Genomic DNA, 13,430 nt, shown 5'->3' with positions numbered 1-13,430 from the left:
TTTGCATTCTTTGTGCAATTTTTTTTTTTTTTTACTTGTATATTCTCCTATTGAACAGTTCCCCTAATTTCATATCTGCAATGTATTTGTTGTTATAATGGAGCTACATTACGAGTAAATACAACATATTATATGAGGGGTCTAAGTGCACTTGCCAGGAGAAAATGGGGTAGGGTGGAAAGGCTACATGTGCTACTTAAATAAGTGCTGCATTATAGAGATGTAAAGAAATACTTCATCAGTCAGCTCTTTGGTTTGGTACACAAGGGATATGTTGCAGTTGTATTCATTGTGCTCCATTCTTTCCATTAGAATGTTACATGACTGGAGATTTCATTGTCAAATTCTGGCTCTATGTTATTCGTAACACCAATATTCAGACTACTATTGTTTAGTTAACTGTCTGAAGACAGGTCTGAACCTCACAAGAGATATTAACAAGGCATCACTTATGAGGCAAGTTGGCCAGGAAATTATGGCATACATCGCTGTTTAGCTATATATTACACTAGTCAGACTTCAGATGCATACAAACAATAATGTTCTTCCTCTGACACATATCGTAAAGTAAGATGTACTGCCTGATAATAGATGTAGGCCTACATATCAGCCAGAACCTAAATCAGAGTTTAATATTCAGACTGTATATCACAAATTCATAATTTCTGTAACTGATACAGGGAATGTGACCAGAATTTCAGAATAATAGAACGTGCTAAGAATAGTAGTGACTGGTATTTGTTCCAGAATACCACATACTGTATGTACTTCAAGTCTGAAGTAAAAAGGCACTTTGGTACTCCTACCAAAACAGAACATTTACAAGTCCTGCTCAAAGTGGTGGCCATTAGAATTAATGCATAATTACAATCTTTGGATGAATCATGTCCTAGATCGTGGTAGTGTTGCCTACTAAAGAGACGTACATCCATCAATAATACGTTGCTGTATGTCCTTTGGGGTGTTGGAACATTTCGGTAGACAGGATCCTTGACTGCTCATCAAAGAAAAAAATCTAATGGCATAATGTCAGAAGAACGAAAAGGCCAACTAAGTGATTTATCACGGCCAATCCATTTATTACGTTATTTCTGGTCCAGATCCAGATCTGGAGACTCCGCTGAAAATCATGAAAATTTTCCAAAAAATTTTCTTGGCTATTTCACTTCTTCAGAATGTATATTTTCATACCCCAAATGGACTTAATTCAATTCTGATTACAAATACGTTAAAATTTTTTTTAAGAGGGTTGGCATTTAAAGAACTATCAAAATTATTTTTTCATAAAAGAATTATTTTTTACAAATTTCTGATTACAAATCTAGTAACTTTTTGTTCCAAAGTTGGTTCCTTGAAGTTATTATATGAATGTAGCGGAGGATAATTTTAATTTATAATAAATATTCATTTCACTTTCAAATCCATTTGTCCATAAGTATATTTTTCTTGATTAAACACCAACTTTTTTATGCCAAATATTAACCAATCTGGATTAAATGTTTACTGCAAGTATTTATGAGGTAGCTGCATGTTTCTATGAATTTATTTTGTGAGAAATGCTGTTAGCTCATTTTAGTAATGTTTTTTTAATGAATTATAGGAAAAATAACATTTCTTAAATTAAAAAAAAAAAAAATGAAAGTGAACAAATGAGATATTTCATAAAATGAATGCATAGAAATCTTTCTCTATATCTTGTGAATGTAATAAAAAAACGAAGCTTAAAAATTGAGCTCTTCTATTGAAAACTTGGGTCTGAAAATATTTCTTAAAAAGAATAGAAAAAAATAAAAAACCAAAAACATTTGGGAGTTCAAAATTTGGGTTTTGTTAGTCCTTTACAAAATAAACATACTCTCAAAATTTAGTTGAAAAAAATGATTATGAAAAAGGTTGTCATTTTTAGTGGAGTGTCCTTTTAAGGTGTTATGTGCTGGGCATCCCAGTTCCTCAAAGGTACCGATATGGTCTTCAAAAGCTCGGGAAGAATGGTTCTTAAGAATCTTGCATATCATATGCCATTCAGGGTATCACTTATGAAACAACACCCAACAACGGTATTACACTGCTACAAAGTGTCATTTTATTTCGGACTTGCACTATGTATGTACACTATAGTTCCATATCTTTTGCACCCCTCAGTGTTTTGTTTATTAGAATGATACATTATGTACATTTTAACAGGTTTTGAAAGGATTAAATTATTCATAGACTAATAAGTCCACAGTATCTTTAAACAAATGAAGTTAGTATTTGTATCTCCTTAATGAACAAGGTTATAAGAAGGATACACCCATAGTATTAATTCTCCATTGTACTAAAACGACTTTTCTTTAAAATAGTTTTTCATTTGGCGCCTAAGAAAAAAAATTTGTTTTGAGTGAGCAAAATAAATGGACATTATGTATTTTTAAAAACTTCAACTTTTTTCATATGCATAAATTAGTTTGAATTTAGAATGTATTTGGTAATTTACACATTACATTTTTCACATTTAGTTTGTATGCTTATTAAATCTGCAAAATAGTTTGGAACACAAGAGATGTAAGTGCAACGTCTTATTGTTATGTTTTATTTAACGAAGCTCGCAACTGCAGAAGTTATATCAGCATCGCCGGATGTGCTGGAATTTTGTCCCGCAGGAGTTCTTTTACATGCCAGTAAATCTACTGAAATGAACCTGGCCTGGGATCGAACCCGCAATCTTGGGCATAGAAGGCCAGCGCTATACCAACTCGCCAACCAGGTCGACGCAACATCTTATTATAAAATGGCTATTTTTAATATCTTACTTTAGCCACTGGCATAGCTTGGTCAGCTGAGGTGCTTGTCTTCCGATCTGGAGTTGCGCTTGGGTGTGGGTTCGATTCCCACTTGGACTGATGACCTGGTTGGGTTTTTTTTCCAAGGTTTTTCCCAATCGTAAGGCGAATGTCAGGTAATCTATGGCGAATCCTCGGCATCATCTCGCCAGATACAGTCTCGCTTTCACCAATCCCATCAATGCTAAATAACCTCATAGTTGATACAGCTTCGTTAAAAAACCAAATTAAAAAAAAAATCTTAATTTAAAATTTTCTTCAAAATCTACAGTCAACTACTTCTTATAACCGAGACTCAATATGTGAGCACAAAAGAGACATTATCGATTTTGCATACAATTTCCCATTGTCATTTAACTTTAAACTCACTTTTAAATCACACATGTAAGGTCAATTAAACAGTGTTCATGGGTTAGATAATAAACATACAATATATATATAACACAGTTGTATTAACACTTTACAAATGATGATAATTAAGATTGGTAAAATTCAGACATGTTTCGGAGGGTGCCCCTTCATCCTCAGTGACATTACCACGACGCTGGTTCAGGTGCTGATATGAGAGGATTACTGTAAAATAAGGAATGCCAAGAAAGGAGAATATGAATGATCAAATGATCTTGCGTACAGCAGCGTGTTGCCTGACTAGAGTTTTCTGTTTCTGTCAGTCACAAAGAACACTAAACAGGGTTGAGCAAATTACGGTTTAATTTTTAACCATTTCTAGTAAAACAATTTTGACAGTAAATAAAAATTTTTTGTCACATAGTCCTACGTTATGGTATTAAAACGGAAAACTATATTATTAATGTACTCTTCAGAATTCAAAATTCAGTGTACCGTACAATATGCAATTCATATCTTTACAGAAGAAAACCATTTATAGAACTGCATATATAAAACTTCCACACTATTAAATCTCACCTCTAATCCAGAAATGTATTGTTTCAAGACCACCGCCTATAACTTACTAGATGAAGATTCCCCAAATTCAAAACAATGTATTCTATTGGCTTCCGGTATGTCTGGAAATACGTTATTTGCAACGGCAAGATGTAATATAGCCCACATATTATCATTGAATAATCTTGATCTTAAACGTGACTTTGTTAGTTTCATTAATCCAAAGAACTGCTCACATATATACTGCCCATCAAAGAAATACATTGAGCTGCAAATTTTCCGTAAAATGTGGGGAATAGGAAGGAATTTTTAATATTTCTTTTTCCCTTGTATCAAAGAGTAAATATAATAATTCATTCATTCATCGTGTTCTGCCCAAGGGTAGGTCTTTCACTGCAAACCCAACTTTCTCCAATCTTTCCTATTTTCTATCTTCCTCTTTGTCTGCATACGATCAATATCTTAATGTCGTGTACTATCTGATATTTTCTTCCGCCCTGAACTCTTCTCCCATTTACCATTCCTTCCAGTGCAGCTTTCAGTTGGCAGTTTCTTCTCAGCCAATGACTCAACCAATTCCTTTTCCTCTTCTGATCAGTTTCAGCATCATTCTTTCTTCACTCACTCTTTCCAACACAGATTCATTTCTTATTCTATCTGTCCACTTCACACGTTCCATTCTTCTCCATATCCACATTTCAAATGCTTCTAGTCGTTTCTCTTCACTTTGTCATAATATCCATGTTTCTGCCCCATACAATGCTACACTCCACATAAAGCACTTCACTAATCTCTTCCTTAGTTCTTTTTCCAGAGGTCCGCAAAGATGCTCCTTTTTCTATTAAAAGCTTCCTTGGCCATTGCTATCCTCCTTTTGACTTCCTGGCAGCAGCTCATGTTACTAGTTATAGTACACCCCAAGTATTTGAAGCTGTCCACTTGCTCTACTGCCTCATTTAGAATCCGCAAGTTTATCTTCTTTATTTTCCTTCCTATGACCATGGTCTTCATCTTATTTGCATTTATCTTCATCCTATACTGCTCACAGTTGTCATTTAGCTCCAGTAGCATATCTATTAATATCATCTCTTCTTCTGCTATTAGGCCTATTCCATATCATCAAAAAATCTTATGCACTTTATTCTTCCTCCTACTATCACTCCTCCCATGTTCTGAAAACAGTTCTTCATTAAATCCTCAGAGTAGATGATCAATAGGGTAAGGATAAAGAGCATAAGAGTGTTCATTTGTTCACTCGTTATGAATAAAAACATAAACACTCTCATAATTATGTTAAGTCCTTGACACAAAGAAATAAAAAATTATAAAAATTCGTTCCTATTCACCCCATTTTACGGTTTTGGATACTATGCAGGATCTAATGACGAAAGCTAACAAGTTCGACTCTCTCAATTTGTGTATACTTATCGGCATGAAATATTTCACACTATCATTTTATACCATTTCTCTTAGTAACATAATTGTTTTTGTTTTTTGCATATTAAGCACATATTAACATCGCCTCCATTTATTTAACGACGCTCGCAACTGCCGAGATTATATCACCATCGCCAATGTGCCAGAATTTTGTCCTGCAAGAGTACTTTTACATGCCAGTAAATCTGCTGACATGAGCCTGTAGAATTTAAGCATACTTAAATGCATCGACAGGGGCCGGGATCGAATCCACAACCTTGGACACAGAAGGCCAGCACTCTACCAACTACGCCACTCAAGCTGGCCTTACAGAGGAGAAACACGTCATTTATATTTGTCCTTAGTGTATAATGGCGTCATTATATGTCACTTCTGATACCAGAATTACATATCGAGGGTATCATGCCAGAAGGATGTATCAACAAAACTGCAACTTTACATTAGAGCCATTTAAATATAGAATAATTTCTCTTATCCTTGTCTGCATAACAAGGTACATTGTTTGATTCTTCCTCACGTCAATTGTAATTCTCAAACAACTGTTTTCAAACACAAATAGAATCCTTTAAATTATATAAATACCACTGCATTTGTTGATATGCCCTTCTGGAAAGAAGCCCTAGATACATACAATAAGGTTCAAAAAGAATAGGCTGGCGACAAATGTCTAAGTTCCAGAAACAGAACAGTGCGCATGCCCATCTCCTTGAAGCTCCAATTCACAAGGTGACACAGTTAATCCATGTAAATGTGCTGTATTTTGTTCTAAAATATGTTATAAAACAATACGAAGGGTTGATTCTAGCTGCATTGGCGCCTCTGAAGAGTGAAACAGCAATAAAATTGATAAATACTAAATCTATCCAAACGGGATACAACATTTATTGAAACGAAGATGAACGAGAAAGCTACATAACACACCGGATTAAAGTATGAGCCATTGTAGCGTAGGTGACTTAAGCATGGGTCTAAACCAGATAGCACTGGTTGTATTAGGTTCGAATCTCTGTTAGTCTTAATTTTTTACATTACAAATTTACCATAATAAGTTTTTATAAACACCATTTACACAAGTACCAAGTGGCGACATCGTCTGGAAGTCGATTGGATGTTTAGTAAATCGCACAACCCTTCCTTTGGGCAATACTCCTTCCGTTAATAAAACCGTCTGCATTTATATCTGATTTATAGTTTTTAAAAATATGTTTAACTACAGCATTAAAACATGTTATCATTGTAAACATAGAATTTAGTTCTATTTGATTTAATAATGACAATACTGAAGTGATACTGTTCATCATTCTTCAGTTCATAGTGGAGTTTAGCTTTTCGTATTTTTTTTTTTACCTATATTCTTCACAGGGAGCGTTGACATCGTTGACAGTCTGTCTCGTCATTACTCTTCAGGATGGCAGATATAGCAGACAGGCAGCAACAGCATCAAAAACTCATTGCTCTCGTTCGCGTAGGTTACTCTGCATCAATCACAGCAAGAGAGATTGGCAACTGCTAAGAGGTGGGCAAAATTATTTCTTGAGAACAATGATATTTTGTATCGTCCAATTCCTGGTTGGCCGCGCATCTCTACAAGGGAAGAGGACGCCATCTTAATCACAGAAGTTGAAAAACCACCATTTTCGAAGTGTCTTTGAATTGAAGATGGCGTCCAATTTTCCTGCCCCCCCTCACCACTAACCGTGAAGAGACGTTTCAGAGAGTGTGGCATAAGGTCTCATCAAACTGCTAAGAAAGAACATTTGAAAATGGATCACGTCATGGACAGTCTAGCTTATGCTACTATCCGGCAGGACTTCGAATGTAGAAATGTCATTTTCTCCATGAGGTAGTTGTCTCCAGTAGAACTTACACTGTATAGTCCTGACTGTGTATATCACATGAATGGCTACCGATACAGTGAATGCTTTTTAGGATGACTTCACAGGTCGGATCGCGTGAGCGTTGCGTATTGGGGTGGATGTCATACACTGGGGCAGGGCCTCTAGAATGCATCCACGGTCGGTTTATGGCAAAAATATATGAGCACATTTTGGCAAATGTAATGTTTCCTTCCACCCAAGAATGGTATCCAGACGAAACACCTGTGTTCCAGCTGGACAACCACCCGGTACACACCACCAATTGCATTCAAAGACGATTTACAAGGAAGCCTGATGTCAACCTACTCGAATGGCCACCAAATTCACCTGACATGAATCTGACTGAAAATATGTGGGTAGATTGAAAAGGATCCTACGCTCTAATCGGGCAGAACCACCTGTACAAACAGCAAACGAATTGTGAGACAGAGTACTAGAGGCATGAGAGGTGGCCACGGATGTAGACCTATTCCATAATCTTGTGGACTCCATGCCACACAAAATGAGGACAGTTGTTGATGCAGGTGGTTTGTGGACGAAATACTAGTTCCTACCACAGGTCTTTTTTGTTTATATGTTTTTTTGCATAATTTTTGTTTATTTTTATTTGATGTGCTTCTGATTTTTGAGCAAGCAAATAAACTACCTATTAATTTTGTATACAGGCTGGTCGTGCCTAATAATAGCCCATGAATGATGGGCTATTATATATTTACAAGACTTGCATAACCAAGTTTATAAACAAATTCCACTAACACTTGGCATTAAAAATATGAAATACAATAAAAAAAAATCAACCCTGCTAGAAGTGAACTTACAACCTCTGGTTCCGAAATCAGGAACCTTACCCCCTACACTACACCACCTCATAGCACTTGCTGCTTTGTAGACGGATCACTGTCAAAGAATCAACTGGAACACCTTCGAACGCGATGAGTTTACTCGTGTGAACCTGGCTTTAAAACTTGCATTTAAACTACCAAGCGTCGGCGCATTCTTTCATTAATTCCTTAAAATCATCAGAACGCTCTCGGATCACCAACACTAATTTAACTTCCATCCTACAACTGAATTTTTCAGTTTTGCAGTCTAGAATTCCTATTCTTTCAAAAACATTGATTGCTAAAAGCAGTAATTAGTGTGGCATAATGTCGTCTGGCACTGAATGATAATATTAGTTTTCTATGCATTTCTGTTTTTTCGTTTGGTGAAAATGTGTATTCATTGTAGGTAAAAATGGCGTAAGTTGTATTTCAAAATGCACAAACACTAACTTTGAAACAAACTGTATAAATTGGCGTTCTCGAAAACTAGCGAATAACTTAACATATTGATATTCTTGTTTAGGCCTGTTTTTGTAATGTAATGACATGTAGGCTTATTATTTTCTACAAGCAACAGAGTTCATTTCTATAGCAAACAGATACAGATATACTTAATGTTCTACCATAGCAACTCCTACTGCTCAGATAGGAGGGGTTGTTTACTTCTCGCTGCATCCTCACCCTTCTCTTCCTTATTCAGCTAATCCAGTGGCACTCATCGTGATGCCTATGGCTGTATCTAAGTAGTCACAACTATTATGGATTTATGCCCATTATAGCTTGAGGCATACATTTTGACATCTACCTCTGAGCAATCAGTTCACTTTGCATGAAAATGTTATGGCTCTTATCATGCACTCAAGCTGACCTGCTTTGATCCAAATCAACACAGACTGTAAACTTTCTTATTCATTAAAATTTGTACAGTCCGTGTTAAAATTGATGTGAGATGTGTATGTTCTATACGAGCTTAATTTTGTTTGTGTGTTATGTTCCCAATCGAGTGGTGCAACTCCGGGGGAGGGGGGGACTAATGAGACTAAAGCCTCCTACCCCCAGATGTGCTTTTCATTTTATCAATCAATTTATTAATGGCTAATATTCACTTAATACAACCAGTGATAATGAACGCAATGTAGTTCACATAAAATGTTGAAAAATAGTTATTGAAAAGTTCATTGATGTTTGTATTAATAATTTATGGCTGTAATGAAAATCCAGTGAAGAATTCAAATGCATCACTTCAATCACAGCTTCCATGATCTGATGCATTGGATTTATTAGCCACGGCATAGAAGGAAAAAGAAGTTCGTGAACGCCCATATTAAAATCCTTGTTGCTATACTGTCATAATCCAGTGTGAAATGGAAGGGAGACGTGTGTGTTATGGTTAGCCTAATTTATTTCTACAATATGCCTCTTGTTGTATTAAAATTGAAACGCAAGTCAAAGCAAGAAAATGGTTACCATACAAATGTTTATGACCATAGAGTAATGAAGTACTGAAAACTGTGCAGTGTAATGCAAACCATACAGTAAAAAACATAGTTTCTATGGCTTACTGACAAGTAACTTGCTTCCAAGCTTTCTTTAATCAATCTCACAGCTCAAAAACGCTGCCTAAATCTATACCATAGCCCTTTACCAAGTATATTGACAGCCAAACCAACAGACTCTTGGGTTTTCTAAGAGTTGTGTACTTCTCTTTCTTATTTTTCAAATGCGCTTATAACTATCTTACACTTACACAGACTCTCATGCAATTGTCATGTCGACATTTCTGGTAATGGAAAAGCAGACACATTAACAAAAAGAGAAAAAAGGAACAGCATAACATGAATTAGGCCTACTTTAACACTTACATTTGCCCGAAAATAGAAATCACTACCACAAAGCAAATAATCCATGATATTAGATCAGTACAACTTTACACAGGAAGGAATGAATAGCTAAATCAAGATTTAAAATAGGATACCACAAAACCAGAAATTGTCAAAATAGACCTAAGCTTAATCGCATTCGGAATATACTGATAAATATAAAAGTGCTGCGGCACAAAACAACTTCAATTACATACGTCAAGTGAAAATGCGTTACAAATAAACATGCCACATACTAGGCCTACGTGAAACTCGACATCAACACTTTCTGTCTATAAGACGAAAATTCCTAACCTATAATCATCCTCACAACAAACTGACGATTAGGTAGCGATATATATTGCACTTAAATTGAACCACCGAAACTGATCTTTATATAGACAACTATTACAGATAACTGTTCCATGTGTTAATAGTGATATAGGTTACTGGCTGCAACTTACAGATCATATATACAAGTATTACATTACTTACCTTCTGACAAAACAGATGGACTGTTTTGTGTAACTGGCATCAAAACTGCGCTACCGGAAAATTTTTCGAAAGGAAATGCACTACCTGCTGCTGAAAGAAGAGGATTTTTAACTGTTCTTGACGTGTCACCAGCCTTACTTTTGTCGGCCATTGTAATCTGTACGCACTTTCGTTAGTCGGATATGTTTCCACATTTTACAGTACCACCAATTCTTCACGGTGAATGTACCACAATATCCGCAATTTTCTCATAAGTGTGGCTTTTAAAACTTTTGTGCCTATTGATATATAAGACAAATGAAACTGTTGTAACGAAAGCTCTATTGGTACATTACGGAAAAAAAGCTATAGCTTAGAGCATAATTTCGTTTTAAAATATATATATATAGTAGTAACCTCTGACTGATGTTCTGATATGTACTCTACTGTCAGGCCAGTAGCCTACATCTCGACGATATTGTACGTATGTCACAGGAAGAACAATTCGTTTGTATACATCTGAAGTCTGATTAGTGTAATATGTAGCTAGTCAGCAATGTATACAATGGAGGGGGAAAGGAACTGGCCACCCTACTCCATTATATCCTGGCTTACTTGCCTCATAAGTGGTGCCATGTTGGTGTCACGAGGTTCAAACCTGTCTTCGGGCAGTTGGCTAAACAACAAAATATAGTTTAAATGCCTATTCGGTTTGAGAAGCTTCTGTCATCCAGTCTGCTCTCAAAGAAACTGCTGGTTAGAATTTATAAAAGTTATATTACCAGTTATTCTATATGACTGTGGAATTTGGTTTCCACTTTGAGAGAGGAACAGAGGTTAAGAATGTTCAAGAATAAGGAATTTAGGAAAATATTTGGAGCTAAGAGGGTTGAAGTTACAGGAGGAGAAAGTTACATAATGCAGAACTACACCATTGTATTCTTCACCTGGCGTAATTAGGAACATTAAATCCAGATAGGGCATGAAGCATGCATGGGCGAATGCAGAAATGCATATAGTTGGGAGGCTGGAGGGGAAAAAGACCTTTGGGGAGGTCGAGACGTAGATAAGAGGGTAATATTAATATGGATTTGAGGGATATGGGATATGATGGTAGAGACTGGATTACAAAACAGGGGCCGATGGCAGGCTTATGTGAACCTCTGGGTTCTCTAAAAGCCATAAGTAATTATATTCACACTAGGGCTGTAGTAAAACTAAAATTTTCGGGACTTATTCCCTCAAAATTTTAAAACTGAAGAAAAACAATTCGGAAGGTGTTTCATTTCTTCTCCGAACTATTAAGTGGCGGCAAAAATTTCTGTATAATCCTTTTTTGGTCTCAAAAGATGGTACCGTAGCCATAACATTCCTATTTCTAATGGTTTGTTTTTTAACTTTTCGGTTTGTTTGACGAGTTTGAATGCATCCATTGTTGTGACTGTCGTCTTGTTTAGGGGGTGACATATTGAATCCAGGTATCATCTCGAGTGACAATAAATTGATTTTAAAATATCTTCACCTTCAGCCTCATAACGGGTGAAGAACACAGCACTGATGCCATTCGGCAATCTTTGTGGTCATCAGACATCTTTGGAACTCACCGAGCACACAGTTTTTTGTAGTGTAACTGTTCTGTTACAATCGTGTAAACAGATGATCTTGAAACTTCAAGAAATTCCACACACAACTCACTTATGGTAATTCAACACACAACTCGCTTATGGTAAACCTCCGTTTTTCTCGAACCACTTGCTCAATTCGTCTTCTGTTGCGACATCGGTTCAGCCTTCTTTAAATTTCCTACATCATTCACGCACAACACCATCATTTATAAAGTTTTCACTGTATACTCAGTTCATTGTTCGATGAATTTCCACTGCACTATTCCCTTCTGTTTGAACAAACAGAATTACACTACGCAACTCGCACTTAGCAGGAGAATCAAACATAGCAGCCATGTTTACGTGTCTGCAACTCAGCTCAAAATGGCGTAGGGATGTTGAAAGTGGCAGAGGTTATAGTGGGGAGATGCGCAGTCGCCTTCCGAGCATCCTCACCTCCTACCACTCCATTGACTGTTTACTGGCAAGATCGGAGATTGAAAAAAAAAAACAGCTATAGTAGATATCAATGAGTATAATCAGTAATACATTTAAACCACATCTTCCTCACAAAACATATTATTCGTATATTACTGTATTATAACAAAAATAGCTAAACAAAACGATTTAACGGAAGTGGATTAAACTACAAAGTAAAATTAGAGCTTGTGTATAATAGTTCATTAGTTTCTCTGGACAATTTCTCAACAGCAGGAACAATGTTGATAAGTTGCTGAAAGAAGGCATTCACCGCAGACACGTCAGTCTGTGGTTCCTTGATGGTGTGTATGCTGCTGTTTTCTTTTCATATTCTTATAGTATGACCTCTCCTGGGCTCGAATTGATACCCTATGGCCTAATTCCAGCCATATCTCGCGAAAATAACTATAAGATATTGTACATTCCAACACCAGGTACTTGAACTAGGACCACTGATACAGCAAACAACCTTAGCGGAGCTGGGATGTGTGACGTCACTACTCTAACTCCGGCAACTTTTAAATGTGGATTGCAAGCATTCTGTTAATTGTATGACGCTTGGGTTTTCACATAAATTAATCTCTACACATGATCTATTATAATTATTTTCTACCTAAAAATGTATTTCATAAGTTAAAAGGGCCTTTAAGGTACGAATATTACCTTTGTAATGTATTTTAATGCTTTGAACTTTTAAAAGTTCTAAAATTATTTTATAACATTTTATATCACAAGGTACTACAAAAGTTGTTTCACTCACTGCACGCCTGTAATGTGACACAAAATTGAATAATTTGGCAACATTTTTTTTAAATAATGTCACTAGTACGTTTCATAAAAACATTATTCACATAGAAGTTACATAATTATAATATGTCAATGTCTTTGTAGACCTATATACTCTTTCAAGTAAACAGGTTTGTACAATAGTTAATTCAAGGGAAAATTTAGAACGAGTTAAAACAAATTTCAGGCAGTTGGACCCAGCTGGTCATTTTCGTAGCCTATTGGGTGACAGCTGTAGAGTTGATATGTACTGAAGACCTTCCTTCAATTGTCACAATACTGTTTTGTGAGGAAGGTGGCGAATAGGAGAGTAATGAATTTCATTGTTCGGGAAAGTATATATTATAGAAATTATCATAGT

At 36.0% G+C, this 13,430-nt stretch overlaps 1 protein-coding gene across 1 annotated transcript in view; it reads right to left on the bottom strand.

The window, feature by feature from the left end:
- The window catches only part of PAPLA1 (Phosphatidic Acid Phospholipase A1), a 246,688-nt gene extending 236,273 nt beyond the window's left edge, over positions 1–10,415 (bottom strand). Inside the window, exon 1 of the mRNA XM_069818223.1 lies at positions 10,221–10,415. Coding sequence (XP_069674324.1) covers positions 10,221–10,371 — 151 coding nt within the window. The 5' untranslated portion in view covers positions 10,372–10,415. The remainder of the gene's footprint in view (positions 1–10,220) is intronic.
- Positions 10,416–13,430: the final 3,015 nt, after the last annotated feature.

Source organism: Periplaneta americana, chromosome 2 (genome assembly GCF_040183065.1).
Source record: "Periplaneta americana isolate PAMFEO1 chromosome 2, P.americana_PAMFEO1_priV1, whole genome shotgun sequence".
NCBI lineage: Eukaryota > Metazoa > Arthropoda > Insecta > Blattodea > Blattidae > Periplaneta > Periplaneta americana.
The sequence above is the reverse complement of the archived record's forward strand: the minus strand, read 5'-3'. Positions and strand labels throughout refer to the sequence as shown.